The sequence below is a fragment of the Tachyglossus aculeatus genome, chromosome 3 (assembly GCF_015852505.1).
Source record: "Tachyglossus aculeatus isolate mTacAcu1 chromosome 3, mTacAcu1.pri, whole genome shotgun sequence".
Taxonomy (NCBI): domain Eukaryota; kingdom Metazoa; phylum Chordata; class Mammalia; order Monotremata; family Tachyglossidae; genus Tachyglossus; species Tachyglossus aculeatus.
The window spans coordinates 5,474,630-5,499,863 of record NC_052068.1 but is presented as its reverse complement, the minus strand read 5'-3'; the positions used below and the strand labels follow the sequence as shown (position 1 = coordinate 5,499,863).

At 49.9% G+C, this 25,234-nt stretch overlaps 1 protein-coding gene across 1 annotated transcript in view; it reads right to left on the bottom strand.

Moving 5' to 3' along the window:
- The window catches only part of GLRX3 (glutaredoxin 3), a 56,408-nt gene extending 32,128 nt beyond the window's left edge, over positions 1–24,280 (bottom strand). The window contains exons 1-3 of the mRNA XM_038743812.1: positions 24,180–24,280; positions 18,533–18,641; positions 330–404 (exon numbers count right to left, since the gene is read on the bottom strand). Of these exons, the coding sequence (XP_038599740.1) occupies positions 330–404; positions 18,533–18,641; positions 24,180–24,259 (264 nt within the window). The 5' untranslated portion in view covers positions 24,260–24,280. The remainder of the gene's footprint in view (positions 1–329; positions 405–18,532; positions 18,642–24,179) is intronic.
- Between the last annotated feature and the right edge of the window lie 954 nt (positions 24,281–25,234).

Sequence of the window (25,234 nt, the reverse complement as noted above, 5' to 3'; positions counted from 1 at the left end):
GCAACCAACCTGCCGGCTCAGGCCCGGGACGCCGCCAACTATCGTCCATCACAAACCGGTCTCCGAGGGCAAAAAGCTCAGGAGGCGGACCCCGGGGTGGAGGACCGGTGGAGGGGAGGATTCTTCTAGACCGTGAGCCCGTTGTTGGGTAAGGACTGTCTCTATATGTTGCCAAGCGCTTAATACAGTGCTCTGCGCACAGTAAGCGCTCAATAAATACGCTTGAATGAATGAATGAATTTACAGGCGAGGAGCGTCTATTAAGGGACGAGCCCTCCGGCCCTTCCCGCGGGCCCCAAATCCCCCGGAGACCTCAGCTTCCGCCTTACCTTGAAAAACAAAAACGTTGGCACGGAGCTGATTTCGTATTTTTCCGACACTTCGGGGACGGCCTCGGCTTCCAGCTTGGAAACGAGAGAAGAGAAAGTGGTGATGGTTAAAGGAGAGAAAAAGCCAAAAAAAAAAAAAACCCAAAAAAACCAAAACCACCTGGGCGGTTTTCCTAGAGCGGACCCGGCTGGCGGCTGCCGCCGGGATTTTCGATTTAAAAAAAGAGATTCCTGGGACACTTTGGGTCATTTGCATTTAAATGAGGCTCGCAGGGGCCGGGGCCTGTCATCCGCCGAGTCGGCGGTGTCAAAACAGGTTCAGAGGTTTTTATTTTGTTGCACATTTCAAAGGATGCCCGCGGGCGCCGAATAAAATTTGGGGCGCACTAGTGACCTAGTAAATTTTCAATCATATGCAGCGACTGCTATATTGAAATCCATAAATCACTGACCCCAGTTATGTCATGATTACAGTGCTTATTTTCCGCCCACAGCGATTCTCGCTGTTGGCTCTATTGACTAATTTCAAGAGGCAGTAGATCATGACTGACAGCTGCAGCCTTCTGCAAATTATGAAGCAAAGAGGAGTCTTTCTTCAATAAACTATTGATGTCTGCTCAATTTGACCGTTAACTCCTGCCGGGCTAGCGGAGAGGAAGCCGAAGGAGCCCGTCGGGGACCCCACCGGTTTCTCCCGCGTTGAAATCTGCCCTGCACACGCTAAGCACTCCATAAATACGCCTGACTGACAATCTCGGAGAGCTGAAAGAGGAGACTCACCGAACTGGGTGATTTTCCCCAACTGTACTCAAAGAACCCCGCGTTAAGACACAATAAAAATGCTACTAATAACATCATCACGGTACCTGTTAAGCGCTTACTACGTGCCAGCCGCTCTACGAAGCGCTTGGATGGATACGAGCAAACAGGGCTGGACACAGTCCCTGTCTCACCATCTGTAAACTCATCTCTTGGCTGCAAGCTTGTTATAATGCCAACAAAATGCCAACATTATTATTATTATTATTATTATTATAATGGTATTTGTTAAGCGCTTACTATGTGCCAAGCACCGTTCTACACACTGGAGGGGATACAAGGTCATCAGGTTGTCCCGCGCGGGGCTCAGTCTTCATCCCCATTGGACAGATGAGGGAACTGAGGCACAGAGGAGGTAAGTGATTTGCCCAAAGTCACACGGCAGACAAGTGGCGGAGCAGGATTAGAACCCACGACCTCTGACTCCCAAGCCTGGGCTCTTTCCACTGAGCCAAGCTGCTTCTCTTACGGGCAGGGAATGCCTGTTCATTATTCTATCGTCCTCTCCCAACCGCTTAGTACAGTGCTCGCCATCTCGGTACAGTGCTCTCCATGGAGTAGGTGGTCAACAAATCCGATCGACTGAATCAATGAATGAACAGTCTTCATCCCCATTTTCCCCTTCGTCTCCCTCTCCATCCCCCCATCTTACCTCCTTCCCTTCCCCACAGCACCTATATATATGTATATATATATATTTGTACATATTTATTAATTATTCTATTGTCCTCTCCCAACCGCTTAGTACAGTGCTCTCCATCTCGGTACAGTGCTCTCCATGGAGTAGGTGGTCTATAAATCCGATCGACTGAATCAATGAATGAACAGTCTTCATCCCCATTTTCCCCTTCGTCCCCCTCTCCATCCCCCATCTTACCTCCTTCCCTTCCCCACAGCACCTATATATATGTATATAAATATTTGTGCATATTTATTACTCTATTTATATATTTATTTTACTTGTACATATCTATTCTATTTATTTTATTTTGTTAGTATGTTTGGTTTTGTTCTCTGCCTCCCCCTTTTAGACCGTGAGCCCACTGGTGGGTAGGGACTGTCTCTATATGTTGCCAACTTGTACTTCCCAAGCGCTCAGTACAGTGCTCTGCACACAGTAAGCGCTCAATAAATACGATGATGATGATGATGATGAGGTGAGAGAACTGAAGCCCAGAGAAGTGAAGTGACTTGTCCAAGGTCACCCAGCAGACAAGTGGCGGAGCTGGGGATTCGAACCCAGGTCCTTCCGTCTCCCGGGCCCGAGGGGCTCCACGCTCCGCTAGGCCACGCTGCTTCTCTTAAGCGCTTAGTACAGTGCTCTGCACACAGTAAGCGCTCAATAAATACGATCGATTGATTCTCCCGGGAAGGGGCGGGCCGGAGCCGGGGCAGCCCGGGGCTGGGCTAGTCCTCTGCAGGAACGAGGGGCAGTGTGGCCTAGCGGGCAGCGCCCATCATCCATCATCATCAATCGTATTTATTGAGCGCTTACTATGTGCAGAGCACCGTACTAAGCGCTTGGGAAGTACAAATTGGCAACATACAGAGACAGTCCCTACCCAACAGTGGGCTCAAAGTCTGAAAGGGGGAGACAGAGAACAAAACCAAACATACTAACAAAATCAAATAAATAGAATAGATATCATCATCATCAATCGTATTTATTGAGCGCTTACTATGTGCAGAGCACTGTACTAAGCGCTTGGGAAGTACAAATTGGCAACATATAGAGACAGTCCCTACCCAACAGTGGGCTCACAGTCTAAAAGGTCATGGGTTCAAATCCCAGCTCTGCCAATTGTCAGCTGTGTGACTTCGGGCAAGTCACTTCACTTCTCTGGGCCTCAGTTACCTCATCTGTAAAATGGGGATTAAGACTGTGAGCCCCCCGTGGGACAACCTGATCACCTTGTAACCTCCCCAGCGCTTAGAACAGTGCTTTGCCCATAGTAAGCGCTTAATAAATGCTATCATTATTATTATTATTATTAAAAGGGGGAAGACAGAGAACAAAACCAAACATACCAACAAAATAAAATAAATAGAATAGATATGTACAAGTAAAATACATAGATAAATAGAGTAATAAATATATACAAACATATATACAGGTGCTGTGGGGAAGGGAAGGAGGTAAGATGGGGGGGATGGAGAGGACGCCCAGGCCGGACGGTCTCCCCCCAGCCCCGCCGCTGGCCCTGCTGGGCCACTCCGGCCAGGTCCCTCAACTGCTCTGTGCCTCGGTTTCCTCCTGGGTACAAAGGGGGATGGGGGACATTGCCTCTCTCCCCACTTGGACCGCGAGGTGGACGAAGGCCCGGCGGGGACTGGGCCGGTGGCCACCCCAGCGCTTGGCGCACGGTAGGCGCCGAATAGATCACCGCCAGATTCAGAAGGGAAGGGAGTAATCCGGGGCGCGGCTCGGAGGAGGCGCCACGAGAAGCAGCGCGGCCTTTTCGACCGTGAGCCCACTGTTGAGTAGGGACCGTCTCTAGATGTTGCCAACTTGGACTTCCCAAGCGCTTAGTACAGTGCTCTGCACACAGTAAGCGCTCAGTAAATACGATTGATGATGATGGTGCAGAAAGCCCGGAAATTGGAGTCAGCAGGGCCTGGGTTCTCATCCCGCCTTGCTGGGTGACCCCGGGCCAGTCATTTCACTTCTCTGGGCCTCAGTTCCCTCAACCCTAAAATGGGGATTAAGACTGGGAGCCCCATCTGGGACAGGGACTGCATCTAAACTGAATAGCTTGTATCTGACCCAGCGCTTAGTACAGTGCCTGGCACTGTGAGCCCACTGTTGGGTGGGGACTGTCTCTATATGTTGCCAATTTGTACTTCCCAAGCGCTTAGTACAGTGTAAGCGCTCAATAAATACGATTGATGATGATGATGGCACATAGTACGCACCTAACAAACATCATGTCTCCCCCTTTTAGACTGGAGCCCACTGTTGGGTAGGGACCATCTCTATATGTTGCCAACTTGTACTTCCCAAGCGCTTAGTACAGTGCTCTGCACACAGTAAGCGCTCAATAAATACGATTGATGATGATGATGGCACATAGTACGCACCTAACAAACATCATGTCTCCCCGTTTTAGACTGTGAGCCCACTGTTGGGTAGGGACTGTCTCTATATGTTGCCAACCTGTACTTCCCAAGCGCTTAGTACAGTGCTCTGCACACAGTAAGCGCTCAATAAATACGATTGATGATGATGATCATGACTATAATCGTTGGTATTATTACAGAAGCAGTGTAGCTCAAAGAGCCTGGGCGTCGGAAGACGTGGGTTCTAATCCCCCCCTCTGCCGCTTGTCTGCTGTGTGACCTTGGGCAAGCCCCTTCACTTCTCTGAGCCTCGGTTCCCTCATCTGGAAAATGGGGATGAAGACTGTAAGCCTCACGTGGGACAACCTGATTACCTTCTATCTACTCCAGCGCTTAGAACATAGTAAGCATTTAATAAATCCCATAATTATTACTTTTGAGAAGCAGCGTGGCTCAGTGGAAATATATATGTTTGTATGTATGTTTGTACGTACTTATTACTCTATTTTATTTGTACATATTTATTCTATTTATTTTATTTTGTTTATGTTTTGTTTTGTTCTCTGTCCCCCACTTCTAGACTGTGAGCCCACTGTTGGGTCGGGACCATCTCTATATGTTGCCAACTTGTACTTCCCAAGCGCTTAGTACAGTGCTCTGCACACAGTAAGCGCCCAATAAATACGATTGATTGATTGATTGAGCCCACTGTTGGGTCGGGACCATCTCTATATGTTGCCAACTTGTACTTCCCAAGCGCTTAGTACAGTGCTCTGCACACAGTAAGTGCTCAATAAATACGACTGAATGAATGAATGAATGAATGAATGAATGGAAAGAGCCGGGGCTTGGGAGCCAGAGATCATGGGTTCTAATCCCGGCTCCACCGCTGGTCTGCTGTATGACCTTGGGCGAGTCACTTCACTTCTCTACGCCTCAGTTACCTCATCTGGAAAATGGGGATTGATTCTGCGAGCCCCATGTGGGACAGGGACCGTGTCCAACCTGATTTGCTTGTATCCACCCCGGCGCTTAGTACAGTGTGTGGCACACAGTAAGCGCCTAACAAATCCCATCATTATTATTATTATTATTATTATTATTATTATTAGTTGCGGGCTCTTAAGATCTCGGGGGGCTGCTGGGCAACAGGCGTGGGAAGGTCCCGGGCCGGGGGTGATCCGTGCCCCCCCTTACCCTGTCTCTATATGTTGCCAACTTGTACTTCCCAAGCGCTTAGTACAGTGCTCTGCACACAGTAAGCGCTCAATAAATACGATTGATTGATTGATTGATTGACCACCCATGGAGGGGGTGGGGGAGGAACCAAGGCACCCAGCCTGGAGTCGGTGTCATCCAAACAATCCCTCGGATTGACTGAGCGCTTACTGTATGCAAACCCCTAGACTAATGACAGAGATAGTATTTGTTAAGCACCTACTGCGTGCCAGGCCCTGTACTAAGCGCTGATGGCTTGGGAGAGGACAATACAACCATAAAGCAATGACATTCCCTGCCCATGACATCCTTACAGTCTATTATTATTAATCGCATTTATTGAGCACTCACTGGGTGCAGAGCACTGTACTGAGCTCTTGGGAAAGTACAATACAACAATAAACAGTGACATTCTCTGCCCACGACCATCTTAGAGTCTATTAGTATTATTATTAATCATATTTAATAAGTATAAAATTATTATTTTAATAATAATTAAGAGAAGCAGCGTGGCTCAGTGGAAAGAGCCCGGGTTTTGGAGTCAGAGGTCACGGGTTCAAATCCCGGCTCTGCCAATTGTCAGCTGTGTGACTTTGGGCAAGTCACTTAACTTCTCTGTGCCTCAGTTGCCTCAGCTGTAAAATGGGGATTAAGACTGTGAGCCCCCCGTGGGACAACCTGATCACCTTGTAACCTCCCCAGTGCTTAGAACGGTGCTTTGCACATAGTAAGCGCTCAATAAATGCCATTATTATTATTATTATTATTTACTGAGCACTTACTGTGTGCAGAGCACTGTACTAAGCGCTTGGGAGAGGACGCTATACCATCAAACGCGTTCCACCCGGGGGCCAAAGGGGTCTCGGATTTTACTTCATCTCCTCGCTGAAAGAGGCAAGGCAAGGCCCAACTTCAGCAACCCGGGCTGCCCGGGCAAAGTTTCCGACGGAGAATCCGGCGGAAATGTGTCGGCCTTGTGGAAAGAAGAGAAGCGTCTACTACATTTTTAAGAACCCTTTCCCGGGCCCGTCTGATTGATCGATACATCTGAGTTCCTGCAGGTACAATAATAATAACGACAGTTTTTGTTAAGCGCTTACTATGTGCCAAGCACCGTTCTAAGCGCTGGGGGAGATACAAGGTAATCGGGTTGTCTCAGGTGGGGCTCACAGTCTTAATCCCCATTTTCCGGATGAGGGAACCGAGGCCCAGAGAAGTGAAGCGACTTGCCCGAAGTCACACAGCTGGTAAGTGGAGGAGCCGGGATTAGAACCCACGACCTCTGACTCTCCAGCCCGGGCTCTTTCCACTGAGCCACGCTGCTTCTCTGATGGTATAACGTGTACTTTGTACTTCCCAAGCGCTTAGTACAGTGCTCTGCACATAGTAAGCGCTCAATAAATACGATTGATGATGATGATGATGATGATGATAACGTGGTGTGATGCTTTATTGGTTTCTCCGATCATACGAAATTGACAGGGTTGGGAAGGAGAAAGATCAGATATGGCTATTTTTCTTCGGAAGGATCCGTTTATAAAATCCAATCTAGAAGAGTTTACTGGCACTGAGTTCTAATTTGGAGTTGTGAATATGTCTGAAGTCCATGTATAGGATATATATAGAGATATATATATATATATATATATATATATATAATGTGTATATATATATGCATATATGTGTGTGTGTGTGTGTGTGTGTGTATATATATATATATATATATATATATATATATATATATAGTTGCAAATGGTATTTGTTAAGCCCTCGCTGGGTATCGGGTACTACAGTAGATGCTGGGCTAGATAGGAGTTATTTGAAATGGCATTCGTTAGCCATTATCTTGCAACTGCTCCAATAAGTGCTTGCAACTGCTCTAATTTGGAGTTGTGAGTATGTCTGAAGTCCATGTATATGAGAGAGAGATATATATATATATATATATATATATACATATATATACATATATATATGTGTGTGTATATATATGTGTATATATATATAGTTGCAAATGGTATGTGTGTGTGTATATATATGTGTGTGTATATATATATATATATATACACATATATATACACAAATACCATTTGCAACTATATATATATATACACAAATACCATTTGCAACTATATATATATATATATATATATATATATATATATATATATATATATATAGTTCCAAATGGTATTTGTGTATATATATGTGTGTATATATATATATATATATATAGTTGCAAATGGTATTTGTTAAGCCCTCGCTGGGCATCGGGTACTACAGTAGACGCTGGGCTAGATAGGAGTTATTTGAAATGGTATTCGTTAGCCCTTATCTTGCAACTGCTCCAGCGCTTAGTACAGTGCCTGGCACAAACTAAGTGCTTACTGTGAGCAGAGCACTGTGCTAAACGCTTGGAAAGAACAATGCAGCAACAAATAGAGACAGTCCCTGCCCACAACGGGCTCACGGTCTAGAAGATGGCTTAGCAGAGAAGACTGGGATACCCAAAAGGGATGGGAACTGGATCCGACCTTATTATCTTCTACTTCTACCCCGGCCAGCGCTCAGTACACTGCCTGGTAGATAATAAGCACTTAATAAAAGCCACAATTATTACTATGATTTTACTGCACCTCCATCAATAATAATGATAATAATAATAGTGGTATTTGTTAAGCGCTGTGTGCCCGCCACTGTATTAAGCACTGGGGTGGATACAAGCAAACCGGGCGGGGCACAGTCCCTGTCCCACATGGGGCTCACAGTCTTCATCCCCATTTTTCAGATGAGGGAACTGAGGCCCAGGGAAGTGAAGTGACTGGCCCTAGGCCACACAGCAGACAAGTGGCAGAACTGGGATTAGAACCCAGGACCTCCTGACTCCAAGGTCTGTACTCTAACCAGAGTACGCAGAGAAGCAGCGTGGCTCGGTGGAAAGAGCACGGGCTTTGGAGTCAGAGGTCATGGGTTCAAATCCCGGCTCCGCCAACCGCCAGCTGTGTGACTCTGGGCAAGTCACTTCAGTTCTCTGTGCCTCAGTTACCTCATCTGTAAAATGGGGATGAAGACTGTGAGCCCACTGTGGGACAACCTGATCACCTTGTAACCTCCCCAGCGCTTAGAACAGTGCTTTGCACATAGTAAGCGCTTAATAAATGCCATCACTATCATTATTACTATCCGCCATACAACACTGCTTTCCACAGAGATTGAGAGTCCCCTGTGGGATAGGTACTGTACCCACCCCAGCGCTTAGTACAGTGCCTGGCCCAGACTAAGCGCTTCGCAAATACCACAATTACTGAGAGAAGCAGCATGGCTCAGTGGAAAGAGCCCGGGCTTTGGAGTCAGAGGTCAGGGGTTCAAATCCCGGCTCCGCCACTTGTCAGCTGTGTGACTTCAGGCAAGTCACTTAACTTCTCTGTGCCTCAGTTCCCTCATCTGTAAAATGGGGATTGACTGTGAGCCCCCCGTGGGACAACCTGATAATAATAATAATAATAATAATGACGGCATTTGTTAAGCGCTTACTATGTGCAAAGCACTGTTCACCTTGTTCACTGTGCAAAGCACAACCTGATCACCTTGTAACCTCCCCAGTGCTTAGAACAGTGCTTTGCACATAGTAAGCGCTTAATAAATGCCATTAAAAAAAAAACTATTACTATTTCCTCAGTACCATGTATTTATCTATTCTCTTCTACCAAACTCCACGGAAATCAAGGCTCCTTGGTTCGAATATTATGACTAACTCTGCTAACTTACTCGACGCCTCCCTCTGCTCTGATGCTCCCTCGACCCAAAAGCCCTCTCCGGTGAGCTGGTTTACCTCTTTTCCTCTCCGCTCTCTTTTCCCGTGAGCCTTCGGCCCTTCATCAATCGTATTTATTGAGCGCTTACTGTGTGCAGAGCACTGGACTTTGCTCTTTGTTCCACAACCGATCAGGGGTACATACCGCTTATAATCACAATAATAATTAATATTACGGTACTCGTCGGCGCCGTTCGAAGCGCCGGGGTAGACGCCCGTTCATCAGGTCGGACGCAGTCCCTGTCCCACGTGGGGATCACGCTCTTAAGCCCCATTTGACAGGTGAGATAGCTGAGGCCCAGAGAAGACAAGTGACTGGCCCAAGGTCAACGGCAGATACGGGGTAGAGCCGGAATTAGAACTCAGGTCCTTGGGCCTCCCAAGTCTGCGCTCTGCCTTCTAGGGCAGGCTGCTTCTCAGAAACCTAAACCGGAGATATCGAGGGGCTGGGGGCTAACTGGGTGGGGAGCACTGTAATAATCGCTTCGGAGAAGACAATTCAACAATAAACAGTGACATTCTCTGCCTACAGTGCTCTGCACATAGTAAGCGCTCAATAAATACGATTGATGATGATGATACAGTGACCAGTGTTATTAATCGTATTTATTGAGTGCTTACTGTGTGCTCAGCGCTGTACTAAGCGCTGGGGAAAGGACAACACAACAATAAACAGCGACATTCTCTGCCCACAATGACCTTAGAGTCTATTATTATTATTAATTATAATTCATATAATTAATTATTGTGCAGAGCACTATAGTAAGCGCTTGGGAGAGGACGCTATAACATCAAACGCAGTCCACCCAGGGGCCAAAGGGGTCTCGGGTTTTACTTCATCTCCTCGCTGAAAGAGGCAAGGCAAGGCCCAACTTCGGCAACCCGGGCTGCCCGGGCAAAGTTTCCGACGGAGAATCCGGCGGAAATCTGTGGGCTTTGTGGAAACAAAGAGAAGCGTCTACTACATTTTTAAGAACCCTTTCCCCGGCCCGTCTGATTGACTGATATCTTTGAGTTCCTGCAGCTATAACGCGGTATGATGCTTTATCGGTTTCTCCAATCGTTTGGGAGAGCATTTGGAAGAGGAGAGAATGACGCATACCCTGCCCACAAGAAGATAACGGGCTCAACGCCTCGTCGCTGAGATAACTGTCCGCTATTACTGCGTGATGAGCACCGCGCTAAACAGTGGGGGTTAATACGGGATCATCAGATCAGACACAGTTCCAGTCCCACATGGGCCTCGCGTCAAAGGGAGAGGACCCACCTTGTCCTTCCCAAGCGCTTAGTACAGTGCTCTGCACACAGTAAGCGCTCAATAAATACGATTGATTGATTGACTGATTGACAGGGATTGAACCCGTTTTCCAGATGAAGGAACTGAGGCCCCGAGAAGTGAGATGACTTAATGATAATAATAATCATGGCATTTGTTAAGCGCTTACTACGTGCCAAGCACTGTACGGAGCGCTGGGGTAGATCCAAGGTCATCAGGTTGTCCCACGTGGGGCTCACAGTCTTCATCCCCATTTTCCAGATGAGGGAACTGAGGCCCAGAGAAGTGAAGTGACTCGCCTGAAGTCACACAGCTGATAAGTGGCGAGGCCGGGATTAGAATCCACGACCTCTGACTCCCAAACCCAGGCTCTGTTGAAAGTCGGGATTAGAAGTTCTTCCTGCTCGGGACTAAGCGCTTAGTACAGTGCTCTGCACACAGTAAGCGCTCAATAAATATGATTGAATGAATGAATGAGACCCTTCCTCCACCCAAACCACAGTTCAAGCCACCAACGTTTGCAGCCAAAGAAACTTTCCAGTGTCTTCTTTTTTTCCATCCGCCCCCGACCAAGAAAGGTCCAAAACTGGGCAAAATTTACAGATGGCTTAAGGGCACTAATCACAAGACTTGGGCAGTCTATATAATGGAAAATGGATCTGTCCTATTAATAATAATAAAAATAATAATATTGGTATTTAAGAGCTTCCGATGCACCAAGCGCTATACTAAGCACTGGGGTAGCCACAAGCCAATCAGGTTGGACACATTCCCTGTCCCACATGGGGCTCACACTCTCAATCTACATCTACATCCAAATCTACACCTCTGCCCCTGCTCTCTCTCCCTCCCTTCAGGCTCGTGTCTCCTCCTGCCTTCAAGACATCTCCATCTGGATGTCTGCCCGTCACTAAAAGTCAATATGTCCAAGACTGAACTCCTTATCTTCCCTCCCAAACCCTGCCCTCTCCCTGACTTTCCCATCACTGTTGACGGCACTACCATCCTTACCGTCCCACAAGCCCGCAACCTTGGTGTCATCCTCGACTCCGCTCTCTCATTTACCCCTCACATCCAACCCGTCACCAAAACGTGCCAGTCTCAACCTCCGCAACATCGCCAAGATCCGCCCTTTCATCTCCATCCAAACTGCTACCTTGCTGGTTCAATCTCTCATCCTATCCCGACTGGATCACTGCATCAGCCTCCTCTCTGATCTCCCATCCTCCTTTCTCTCCCCACTTCAATCTATACTTCACGCTGCTGCCTGGATCGTCTTTGTGCAGAAACGCTCTGGGCATGTCACTCCTCTCCTCAAAAATCTCCAGTGGCTACCAATCAACCTACGCATCAGGCAAAAACTCCTCACTCTCGACTTCAAGGCTGTCCATCCCCTCGCCCCCTCCTACCTCCCCTCCCTTCTCTCCTTCTACAGCCCAGCCCACACCCTCTGCTCCTCCGGTGCCACTCACCTCCTCACAGCACCTCGTTCTCGCCTGTCCCGCCATAGACCTCCGGCCCACGTCCTTCCCCTGGCCTGGAATGCCCTCCCTCCGCCCATCCGCCAAGCTCGCTCTCTTCCTCCCTTCAAAGCCCTACTGAGAGCTCACCTCCTCCAGGAGGCCTTCCCACAGAGCCCCCTCCTTTCTCTCCCCCTCCTCCCCCTCCCCATCCCCCCGCCACCTTCTTCCCCGCCCCACAGCACCTGTATATTTGCTTGTACATATTAATTATTCTATTTATTTTACGTGTACATATGTACTATTCTATTTATTTTATTTTGTTAATGTTTTGTTTTGTTCTCTGTCTCCCCCTTCTAGACTGTGAGCCCACTGTTGGATTAGGGAACGTCTCTATATGTTGCCAACTTGTACTTCCCAAGCGCTTAATACAGTGCTCAGCACACAGTAAGCGCTCAATAAATACGACTGAATGAATGAATGAATCCCCATTTGACAGATGAGGGAACAGAGGCCCAGGGTAATGAAGTGACTTGCTCAAGGTCACCCAGCAGACAAGCAGCAGAGCCGGGATTAGAACCCAGGTCCTTCTGACTCCTGGGCCGGGACTCGGTCCACCAGGCCACGCCGCTTCCCCATCACCTCCGTGACCTACCTCTGATAACGTTCCCCGAGAGGATAAAGGGCGGGAGCCGGCCGAGGCTATCAATCGATCGCATTTACTGAGTGCTTACTGTGTGCGGAGCGCTGTACTAAGCGCTTCGGTATCCAGAACGCAGAGCCGAGAACATCCCGAGGGAGTTTGGGGGCCCGGCCCGAGTTCTGTCAAAATGCGGGTCTCAGAGAGCAGTTGATCTCTCTCCCGATCCAAAATTAACGGTGGGCAGCTAGAGCCCGGGCCCGGGGGTGAGAGGAACCGGGCTTTCAATCCCGGATCCGCCACCTTCATTCATTCATTCAATCGTATTTATTGAGCGCTTACTGTGTGCAGAGCACTGTACTAAGCGCTTGGGAAGTACAAGCTGGCAACATATAGAGACAGTCCCTACCCAACAGCGGGCTCACAGTCTAGAAGGTTGAGACAGAGAACAAAACATATTAACAAAATAAAATAAATAGAATAAATATCTTACCCCCTTCCCTTCCCCACGGCACCTGTATATATGTAGATATGTTTGTACAGATTTATTACTCTATTTATTTATTTTAGTTGTACGTATCTATTCTATTTATTTTATTTTGTTAGGATGTTTGGTTTTGTTCTCTGTCTCCCCCTTTTAGACTGTGAGCCCACTGTTGGGTAGGGACTGTCTCTATGTGTTGCCAATTTGTACTTCCCAAGCGCTTAGTACAGTGCTCTGCACATAGTAAGCGCTCAATAAATACGATTGATGATGATGATGATGATGTACAAATAAAACAGAGTAATAAATGCATACATACATACATACAGGTGCTGTGGGGAGGGGAAGGAGGTAAGGCGGGGGGTGGAGAGGGGGAGAGGAAGGAGGGCACATAGCAAGCGCTTAACGAATACCATCGTTATTATTATTATTATTAGCAGCTCCTTGACATCAGGGATCGTGTCCGCTATTTCTATTGCACTCTCCCAAGCGCTTAGTACAGTGCTCTGCACATAGTAAGCGCTCAATCAAGACCACTGACTGATTGCTATCAATGGGATTCAGCCCTTGACAAGACCGTTCAGGGTTCTGGCTAGTTTTTCTGAAACCAGTTTCCCTGCAGATTTCCCCAATCCCCGTGGAGGAGGCCGACATTCCGGCAGCTCAACCTTAGCCGGCTTGGGAGTTGGGGGGAAGGGAGTGGGAAGGGCACAGGCTTGGGAGTCAGAGGACCTGGGTTCTAATCCCGGCCCGGCCACTTGTCTGCACTTGTCTGTAGTGTGACCCCGGGCAAGTCACCTTTGCTCTTCTCTGCCTTAGCATCCTCCGCTGTAAAATGGGGATGAAACCCTAGCGCCTCCGGCTTAGATCGTGCGACACCTGATCATCATCATCATCAATCGTATTTATTGAGCACTTACTATGTGCAGAGCACTGTACTAAGCGCTTGGGAAGTACAAATTGGCAACATCTAGAGACAGGCCCTACCCAACAGTGGGCTCACAGTCTAAAAGGGGGAGACAGAGAACAAAACCAAACATACTAACAAAATAAAATAAATAGGATAGATATGTACAAGTAAAATAGAGTAATAAATATGTACAAACATAGGTACATATGTACAAACCTGATGATCTCGCCTCTACCCCGACGCTTAGTACAGGGCTGGGCGCGCGGCGATCGTGTGACAAATGTCAATTTAAAAGAGAAGGGACCAAAGTGAGAAATCTCTTGCATATGCGGTGGGAATAAATCAGGCCCTGGCTGCCGACAGAGTTTAGTACAGTGCTTTGCAGAGAGTAAGCGCTCAATCAATACGATTGAATGAAGGACGGAGACAACGTGGTGCTAAAACCAGTAACATCCCACTCGTAAAAACCAAGCCAGACGCTGATCTCTGTCTTGGTTGACCAGGTGATTTTTAGACTGTGAGCTCACTGTTGGGTAGGGACCGTCTCTATATGTTGCCAATTTGTACTTCCCAAGCGCTTAATACAGTGCTCTGCACATAGTAAGCGCTCAATAAATACGATTGATGATGATGAGGGGTGACTCTGGCCTGTTGTGGTGATCTTTCATCCCGGTCCAAACACGCAGCTTTAACTGCTCCTTCAAATGATTCACGAGTGGGCGCGTTCAGGTTACGGCAGCCGACGCCTCGGCTCCTTCTTGCCCATCTGACAGATTCTCCTCCTCGGATTTTAAAAACCTCCCGACCGAAAGACGCGATACCGTCCGGACTCTGACCGACCCTCTCTTTATTTTTAGGGTATTCGTAGGGCGCTTCCTAGGTGCCAGGCACTGTTGTAAGCGCTGGAGCGGATCCAAGGTAATCAGGTTGGACACGGTCCCTGTCCCCTACGGGACGGTCACAGTCTTAATCCCCATTTTCCAGATGAGGGGACTGAGGCGCAGAGAAGTGAAGTGACTTGTGGCGGAGGTGGGATTAGAACCCAGGTCCTGCTGACTCACAGGCCTGTGCTCTATCCACTAGGCTATGCTGCTTCTCAATTAGGTTGCTTCCTCCTCCCTGTCGCTCCAAGGTGTTGGCCAGCCTCCTGCCTTCCTCCTCCTCCTCTTTCTCCTCTTCCTCTCCTTCCTCCTCCTCCTCTCTTTCTCCTCCTCCTCTCCTTCATCATCAATCGTATTTATTGAGCGCTTACTATGTGCAGAGCACTGAACTAAGCGCTTGGGAAGTACAAATTGGCAACATATAGAGACAGTCCCTACCCAACAGTGGGCTCACAGTCTAAAAGTCTCAGTCTCCTTCCTTCTCCTTCTCCTCTTCATCATTCAATCGTATTTATTGAGCGCTTATTGTGTGCAGAGCACTGTACTAAGCCATCATCCTTCTCCTCTCCCTCCTCCTCTTCGTCATCATCATCCTCTTCTTCTTCCTCCTTCTCTCCCTCCTCCTCCTCTCCTTCATGATCAATCGTATTTATTGAGCGCTTACTATGTGCAGAGCACTGTACTAAGTGCTTGGGAAGTACAAATTGGCAACATATAGAGACAGTCCCTACCCAACAGTGGGCTCACAGTCTAAAAGTCTCAGTCTCCTTCCTTCTCCTTCTCCTCTTCATCATTCAATCGTATTTATTGAGCGCTTATTGTGTGCAGAACACTGTACTAAGCCATCATCCTTCTCCTCTCCCTCCTCCTCTTCATCATCGTCGTCCTCCTCCTCTTATTCTTCCTCCTCCTCTCCCTCCTCCTCCTCTCCTTCATCATCAATCGTATTTATTGAGCGCTTACTATGTGCAGAGCACTGTACTAAGTGCTTGGGAAGTACAAATTGGCAACATATAGAGACAGTCCCTACCCAACAGTGGGCTCACAGTCTAAAAGTCTCAGTCTCCTTCCTTCTCCTTCTCCTCTTCATCATTCAATCGTATTTATTGAGCGCTTATTGTGTGCAGAGCACTGTACTAAGCCATCATCCTTCTCCTCTCCCTCCTCCTCTTCATCATCGTCGTCCTCCTCCTCTTATTCTTCCTCCTCCTCTCCCTCCTCCTCCTCTCTTCATCATTCAATCGTATTTATTGAGCGCTTACTGGGTGCAGAGCACTGTACTAAGCCATCATCCTTCTCCTCTCCCTCCTCCTCTTCTTCTTCCTTCTCCTCTCCCTCCTCCTCCTCTTCATCATTCAATCATATTTATTGAGCGCTTCCTGGGTGCAGAGCACTGTACTAAGCCATCATCCTTCTCCTCTCCCTCCTCCTCTTCTTCTTCCTTCTCCTCTCCCTCCTCCTCCTCCTCCTCTTCATCATTCAATCGTATTTATTGAGTGCTTACTGCGTGCAGAGCACTGTACTAAACCATCATCCTTCTCCTCTCCCTCCTCCTCTTCTTCGTCATCGTTGTCCTCCTCCTCCTCTTCTTCTTCCTCCTCCTCTCCCTCCGGACCACCGACGGTGGGATCCCAGCCCAGACCGACCTGGACGGGACAGCCAGCGGGGCCAACACCCTCCCAAGTTCCCTCAAACAATAATACTAATGATGGCATTTATTAAGCGCTTACGACGTGCCAAGCACTGTTCTAAGCTCTGGGATAGATACAAGGTTAACAGATTGTCCCACGTGGGGCTCACAGTCTTAATCCCCATTTGACAGACGAGGTACCTGAGGCACAGAGAAGCTAAGTGACTTGCCCATGGTTACACGGCTGACAATTCGTGGAGCCGGGATTAGAACCCAGGACCTCTAACTCTCAAGCCCGGGCTCTTTCCACTGAGCCACGCCGCTCTCAAGTGACCCTGCTATGGTTCGAAAGCGGCCCCGGAGAGAGTGGAGGCAGGCAGGGCAGGGGGCTGGGCACAGAGCCGAGCCGCATCCTCCCTCCAAACCTCCGCCCCGTCGCCTCCCTCCAGCTCCCGCTCCCTTTCCCGACTGCGGATTCCCAGTTTTCCCCAAGCCGGCCCCAACTCTTTATTCATTCAATGTTATTTAGGGAGCACTGACTGTGTGTGCGGAGCACTGTACTAAGTGCTCGGGAGAGGACCAGACAATGACAGCCAGACACATTCCCTGCTGAGCAGGAGGCCGCTCCCTGGCTCTTGGCCGTCAGTCATCCGTGGGCCAAACCCCCGCCCTGAATTCAAATTCCGGCTCTGCCAGGCGTCTGCTGTGACCTTGCACAAGCCTCTTCGCTTCTCTGAGCCTCAGTTTCCTCAGCTGTGAAATGGGACATCCTCCTTCCTCTTAGCCTGGTAGCCCAACAGGTGGGACGGGGACGGTGTCCAACCTGACGAGTTTCTATCTATGCCAGCGCTTAGTACAGGGCTTGGCGCACAGTAAGCGCCAAACACACACCACGAGGACGGGGAATCTGCAAGGCAGCCTCGGGGCTGGGGCCCAGGCCTGGGGGTCAGAAGGTCCTGGGTTCTAATCCCGGCTCTGCCACTTGTCTGCTGTGGGATCTTGGGAAAGTCACTTCACTTCTCCAGGCCTTAGTTCCCTCATCTGTAAAATGGGGGCAAAAACCAAGAGCTCCACGCGGGACAGGGACTGTGTCCAACCCGATTTGCTTGTATCTTCACCAGTGCTTAGAACAGTGCTTGACACACAGTAAGTGCTTAAAAGATACCATCACGATTATTCTACCCCACTGTTGGGTAGGGACTGTCTCTATATGTTGCCAACTTGTACTTCCCAAGCGCTTAGTACAGTGCTCTGCACACAGTAAGCGCTCAATAAATACTATCGATTGACTGATTCTTCTCTTACACGTACCTCGGTACTTGGCCCACAGTAAGGACCTAATAATAATCATAATAATGATGGTATCTGTTAAGCGCTTACTATGTGCCAGGCACTATATGAAGTGCTGGGGTGGAGACAAGCAAATCGGGCTGGACGCAGTCCCTGTCGCACGTGGGCCTCACCGTCTCAACCCCCATTTTCCAGATGAGGGAACTGAGGCCCGGAGAAATGAAGTCACTTGCCCAAGGTCACAACGCAGACGAGTGGCGGGGTCAGCATTAGAATCCATGACCTTTGGACCGCCAGGCCCGGGCTCTATCCCCTCCTCCACGCTGCTTCCGTCACTAATAAATCATCATCATCAATCGTATTTATTGAGCGCTTACTGTGTGCAGAGCACTGTACTAAGCGCTTGGGAAGTACAAGTGGGTAACATATAGAGACAGTCCCTACACAGCAGTGGGCTCACAGTCTAATAAATGCCAATATGGTTCATTTTCCTCCGCAAACCCAGATCTCCATGCATCCCAAAAAACTCCCCACTTCCCGTTTCTCTCGTCTGCCCCACTTCCACACGGCATTCGGGTGGGGACGCCTCCCGGGCTGGGCATGGATCCGTGGCGAGAGGGGAGGGGTGGGCTACCTTGTATGTACCCCAGCGCTTAGAACAGTGCTTGGCATATAGTAAGTGTTTAATAAATACTATTATGATGATGATGATGATTATTATTACCTTGGCGAAGGCGGCCTGCGGGTGTTCCTTGGCCAGCTCAGCCATGACGTCGTTCATGGGGGCGCATTGCGGAGCCCACGGGGCCCAGAAATGGATCACCACCAGAGGCCTGCACGGAATGACACACATAAGGCGCAAAACACGCTTCTCAATCAGCGCTTAGAACAGTGCCTGGCACACAGTAAGCGCCTAACAAATACCGTGATAGTAATAACAACCAGCAACCCCGAAAACGCCAAACCCGGCACGGGACGGGAATCCGTCCATCAGTCAACCCACCAATTGTATCCAGTGAGCCCTAACCAGGGGCAGGCTATCGATCACATTTACTGAGCGCTTATTGTGTACAAGCACTGTACTAAGCGCTTGGGAGAGGACAACAGAACAGACCCGTGCCCTGCCGACGGTGAGCTTTCAGTCTAGAGAGGGAGGCAGACGTGAACAGAAATAAATGACCGACATGGACGTAAGTGCTGTGGGGTTGTGAGGGGGGATGAATGAGGGGAGCAAGTCGGGGCGACGCAGGAGTGGGAGAAGAGAAGATGGGGGGCTTAGTCAGGGAAGGCCTCTTGGAGGAGATGGGCCTTCAGTAAGGCTCTGAAATGGAGGAGGATCATCGTCGGTGGGATTTGAGGAGAAAGGGCGTTCCGGGCCAGACGCGGGACGTGGGCCGCGGTCGGTGGTGAGACGGGAGAAATGGAAGCCCGGGGAGAAGGTTAGCGGCACCAGAGGAGCGGAGCGTGTGGGCTGCGTTGTAGATGGAGAGGAGCGAAGTGAGGTAGGACGGGGGGGGAAGTGATGGATGGCTTTAAATAATAATAATAATGATGATATTTAAGTGCTTAGCCAGGCACTGTACTAAGCACTGGGGTGGATACGAGCAAATCGGGCTGGACAGTCTCTGTCCCATGTCACTGTCTCAATCCCCATTTTACAGCTGAGCTAACTGAGGCCCAGGGAAGTAAAGCGACTTGCCTAGGGTCACACAGCCGACAAGTGGCACAGCCGCGGTCAGAAGCCACGACCTTCTGACTCTAGACTGTGAGCCCACTGTTGGGTAGGGACTGTCTCTATATGCTGCCAACTTGTACTTCCCAAGCGCTCAGTACAGTGCTCTGCACACAGTAAGCGCTCAATAAATACGATTGAATGATTGATTGACTCGCAGGCCCGGGCTGTAACCACAACGCCGCGCTGCTTGATTGAAATACGACTGATTGATTGATTGCTTCTTTTAAAAGCCGATGGTGAGGGGTTTTTGGGTGAGGTGGATGAGCAACCACTGGAGGTTCCTGAGAAGTGGGGAGATGCGGACTCGGTGTTTTCGTAGGAAAATGATGCGGACAGCGGGGTGAAGTCTGGACTGGAGTGGGGAGAGACAGGCGGCTGGGAGGTCAGCGCGGAGGCTGATGCAGTCATCTAGGCAGGAGAGGATGAGTGACTGGATTAATGTGGTAGCAATCAATCAATCAATCAATCGTATTTATTGAGCGCTTACTATGTGCAGAGCACTGTACTAAGCGCTTGGGATGGGTAGCAGTTGGGATGGACAGAAAAGGATGGATTTTAGTGACGTTGGGAAGGTGGAACAACCAGGATTTAGTGTCGGATTGACTATGTGGGTTGACCAAGAGGAGTCGAGGATAACGCCAAGGTTACAGACGTGTGAGACGGAAAGGATGGTGGTGCCACTCCCAGTGATGGGAATTCAGGGGGAGGACAGGGTTTGGGGGTGAATATAAGGAGCTCCGTTTTGGACATGTTAAGACTGAGGTGACTGGAGGACAATCAAGTAGAGATGTCTTGAAGACAAGAGGAGATGCGAGCCTGGAGGGAGAGAGAGAGAGAGAGATCAGGGCTGGAGGGGTACATTTGTGTATCATCTGCACAGAGATGGGAGTTGAAGCCAAGGGAGCGAATGGGTGGGCAGAGAGAACAGAAGGGGACCCAGAAATGAACACTGAAGAAATTAGGGGGTAGGAGGCAGAGGAGGGGCCCATGATGAAGACTGAGAAGGAGCAGCCAAGAGTTGGGAGGAAAACCAGGAGAAGACAGGGTCGGGGAAGCCCAGGTTGGATAATGTTTCCAGGAGAAGGGGGTGGGTCACAGTGTCCGAGGCAGCTGAGAGGCGGAAGAGGATTAGGATGGAGTAGAGGCCGTCGGATCTGGCCAGAAGGAGGTCAACGGTGACCTTCGAGAGGGTGGTTTCTGTGGAGCGAAGGGGCTGGAAGTCAGATTGGAGGGGGCCAGAGAACTCAAAGAGAGGAATTTGAGACAGCGGGTGGAGACAACTCAAAGAGCTGCCTAGGCGAAGAGTGGTCAGTGAAGCCGAGGTTGGATAATGTTTCCAGAAGAAGGGGGTGGTTAGGGCTTGGGAGAGTACAATACAAGAGAATTAGCTCGCTATCCTGCCTTACAGTCTAGGTGGACGACCACCAGAAGTTCTTCTGGAGTGGGGAAACACGGACTGAACGCTTCTGTAGAAAAACATCGTACATATGTTTTTCTACATATGCTCCGCACATAGTAAGCGCTCAATAAATACGATCGATGATGAAAAACGATCGGGGCAGCAGAGTGAAGTACGGACTGGAGTGGGGAGAGACAGGAGGCTGGGAGGTCAGCGAGGAGGCCGATGCAGTCATCCAGGCGGGAGAGGACGAGCGACCGTACTAACGTGGCAGCGCACGTTTGGCTGGAGAGGGAAGGGCGGATTGGAGCGACGTCGTGAAGGCGGAACTGACGGGATTTAGGGATGGACTGAATGTGTGAGCTGAATTCATTCATTCAATCGTATTTATTGAGCGCTTACTGTGTGCAGAGCACTGTACTAAGCGCTTGGGAAGTACAAGTTGACAATATACAGAGATGGTCCCTACCCGACAGTGGGCTCACAGTCTAAAGGGACGGAGGAGCACTGTGGGGCCGGGAGCTCGTGACACAAGGTGGAGGGTCCGATTGTCTACAGATGGCGTAGACCGGAGTCTAGATTGATTTCTGAGCCCACTGTTGGGTAGGGACTGTCTCTATATGTTGCCAACTTGTACTTCCCAAGCGCTTAGTACAGTGCTCTGCACACAGTAAGCGCTCAATAAATACAACTGATTGATTGATTGGTGGGCTGGATGGGGATGGTTCTCCCCTCCTCCCCCTCAGCTTTGGGGCACGACTGGCACCAGGCTAAGCCAGGGGGAGAAATCTGCAGGGTCCTCCTCCTCAGAGGAGCAGCGTGGCTTAATGGAAGGAGCCCGGGCTTGGGAGTCAGAGGCCTTGGGTTCTAATCCCGGCTCCGCCACTTGTCAGCTGGGTGACTTTGCGCAAGTCACTTCACTTCTCTGGGCCTCAGTTCCCTCATCTGTAAAATGGGGATGAAGACCGTGAGCCCCAGGTGGGACAATCTGACCACCTTATATCTGTGCCAGTGCTTAGAACAGTGCTTGGCACATAGTAAGCGCTTCACACATACCATCATTAATATTATTATTACTCCCGGGAATGGGTTGGGGGGAGAGGGAGATGGGAGAGGAGAGGTGGGGGGGAGAATGAAAAGGGGAGGAGGAAAATAATAATCACAATAATAATGATGGCATTTGCTTATTCATTCAATCATATTTACTGAGCGCTTACTGTGTGCAGAGCACTGTACTAGGCGCTTGGGAAGTACAAGTCGGCAACATATAGAGATGGTGCCTACCCAACAACGGGCTCACAGTCTAGGAGGGGGAGACAGGCAACAAAACAAAACATGTGGACAGGGGTTAAGACACCAGAATAAATAGAAGGAAAGCTACATGCACATCATTAACAAAGTAAACAGAATAGTAAATATGTACAAGCAAAATAAATAGAGTAATAAATCTATACAAACATATATACAGGTGCAATGGGGAGCTTACTATGTGCCACGCACTGTTCTAAGCGCTGGGGCAGATACAAAGTAACCAGGTTGCCCCACGTGGGGCTCACGGTCTTCATCCCCATTTGACAGATGAGGGAACTGAGGCCCAGAGAAGGGAAGGGGCTTGTCCAAGGTCCCGCAGAAGGCAAGTGTCAGAGCCGGGACGAGAACCCAGGTCCCTGCGATTCCCAGGCCCGGGCTCTCCCGGCTAGGCCACGCCACTTCTTGGGGGTCCGGGGGGGGGACGGGGCCGGGGGTGAGGAGGGGGAGATGGATGTCAGCCGGTCCTCTGGACTGTCTGCTTGCTGTGGGCAGGCCAGGGGTCTGCTGGTCCTTCCACTGTCCTCTCCCAACTGCTCACTGCAGCGCTCTGTAGGCGGGGAGCGCTCAGTAAATGTGATGGAACGAATGGGGGGGAAGCGTGTCCAATAGGTAACACTGACTGATGGATGGGGGGGAGGGAGAAATGGGGGGAGGGGGAGGGAGGAGAGGTGGGGGAAGGGGAAGAGAAGGAGGAGAAGGGGAGAAAAAAGGAAGGGGGGGAGGAGGAGAAGAGGGGGAGGAGGAGGAGAAGGAAAGGGAAGAGGAGGAGGAAGGGGGAAGAGAAGAAAAGAGGAAGGAGGAGGAGGGGAAAGAGGAGGAGGAAGGGGAAGAGGAGGAGGAAGAGGAGGAAGGGGAAGAGAAGGAGGAAGAGGAGGAAGAGAAAGAGGAGGGAGAAGAGGAGGAGGGGAAGGAGGAGAAGGGGAAGAAGGGGGAGGGGGAAGGTGGGGGAGGAAGGGGAGGAAGGGGGGGAAGGTGGGGAGGAAGGGAGGAGGAGGGAGAGGGAAGGGGGAGAAAGAGGAGGAGGGGAAGAGGGGGAGGGGAAGAGGAGGAGGAGGAGGAAGAGGAGGAGGAGGAGGAGGAAGAGGAGGAGGAGGAGAAAGAGGAAGAGGAGGAGAAAGAGGAGGAGGAGGAGGAGAAAGAGGAAGAGGAGGAGAAAGAGGAGGAGGAGGAGGAAGAGGAGGAAGAGGAGGAAGGGGAGAAGAAGGGAGAGAAAGAAGATGGGAAATCAATCAATCGTATTTATTGAGTGCTTACTGTGTGCAGAGCACGGTACTAAGCACTTGGGAAGTCCAAGTTGGCAACAGATGGAGACGGTCCCTACCCAGCAGCGGGCTCACAGTCTAGAAGGGGGAGACAGAGAACAAAACCAAAACATACTAACAAAATAAAATAAATAGAATAGATAGGTACAAGTAAAATAAATAAATAAATAGAGTAATAAATATGTACAAACATATATGCATATGTACAGGTGCTGTGGGGAAGGGAAGGAGGTAAGATGGGGGGGATGGAGAGGGGGACGAGGGGGAGAGGAAGGAAGGGGCTCAGTGTGGGAAGGCCTCCTGGAGGAGGTGAGCTCTCAGCAGGGTCTTGGAGGGAGGAAGAGAGCGAGCTTGGCGGATCGGCAGAGGAATTGGGGGCATTCCGGGCCCGGGGGTCGATGGCGGGACAGGAGAGAACGAGGTACGGGGAGGAGGACAGCGGTGGAGGAGCGGAGGGGGCGGGCTGGGCTGTGGGAAGGAGAAGGAGAAGGAAAAGGGAGGGGGAGGAAGAAAAGAGGAGGAGGAGGAGGAGGAGGAGGAGGAGGGGGGGAAGAGAAGGGAAAGAGGAGGAGGAGGAGGGGGGGCGTTGGGCTGTTTCGTGCGGGGTGTGTGTGTGTGTGTGTGTGGGTGTGTGTGTGTGTCCCCGTGTGTGTATGTGTGTGACCTGTCGGCGAGTCGGAGCAGCTCCTCAAACTGTCCGGGGGAGGACACGTCCAGCAGCACACCCGTCAACGCCGCCGCCATCGTGCCCAGGGCCGCACCACCGTCCTCCTCCTCCTCCTCCTCCTCCTCCTCCCCCCCCCCCGGCCCAGACAGCGCCGGCCGAACGCCGAGCCCCGCCCCGCCCCACCCCAGGCAGCGCTAGATGACCGCCGAGCTCGGGCCCCTCCGCCCGCCCGCCAGGCAGGCCCGCACAATCGAGCGCCGAGGCAGCGCCCGAAGGGCCCCCCCCCCCCAGGCCCCCATAGACGACCGCCGAGCTCGGGCCGGGCCCCCGACCGCTCAGTGTGCGTTCCGGAACTACGATTCGATCGATGTCATTCATTCAATACGAATGAATACGAATGAATGAATGGATGGATCGTCGTCAATCGTATTTATGCAGCGCCGACTGCGTGCAGAACACTGGCCTAAGCGTTCAGTCGTATTTATGGAGCGCTTACCGTTCATTCATTCATTCAGTCGTATTTATGGAGCGCTTACCGTTCATTCACTCATTTAGTCGCATTTATTGAGCACTTACCGTTCGTTCATTCATTCAATCGTATTTATGGAGCACTTACCGTTCATTCACTCATTCAATCGCATTTATTGAGCGCTTACTGTTCATTCATTCATTCAATCGCATTTATGGAGCGCTTACCGTTCATTCACTCATTCAATCGTATTTATGGAGCGCTTACCGTTCATTCATTCATTCAATCGGATTTATGGAGCGCTTACCGTTCATTCATTCATTCAATCGGATTTATGGAGCGCTTACCGTTCATTCATTCATTCAATCGGATTTATGGAGCGCTTACCGTTCATTCATTCATTCAATCGGATTTATGGAGCGCTTACCCTTCATTCATTCATTCAATCGCATTTATGGAGCGCTTACCGTTCATTCACTCATTCAATCGGATTTATGGAGCGCTTACCGTTCATTCATTCATTCAATCGGATTTATGGAGCGCTTACCGTTCATTCATTCATTCAATCGGATTTATGGAGCGC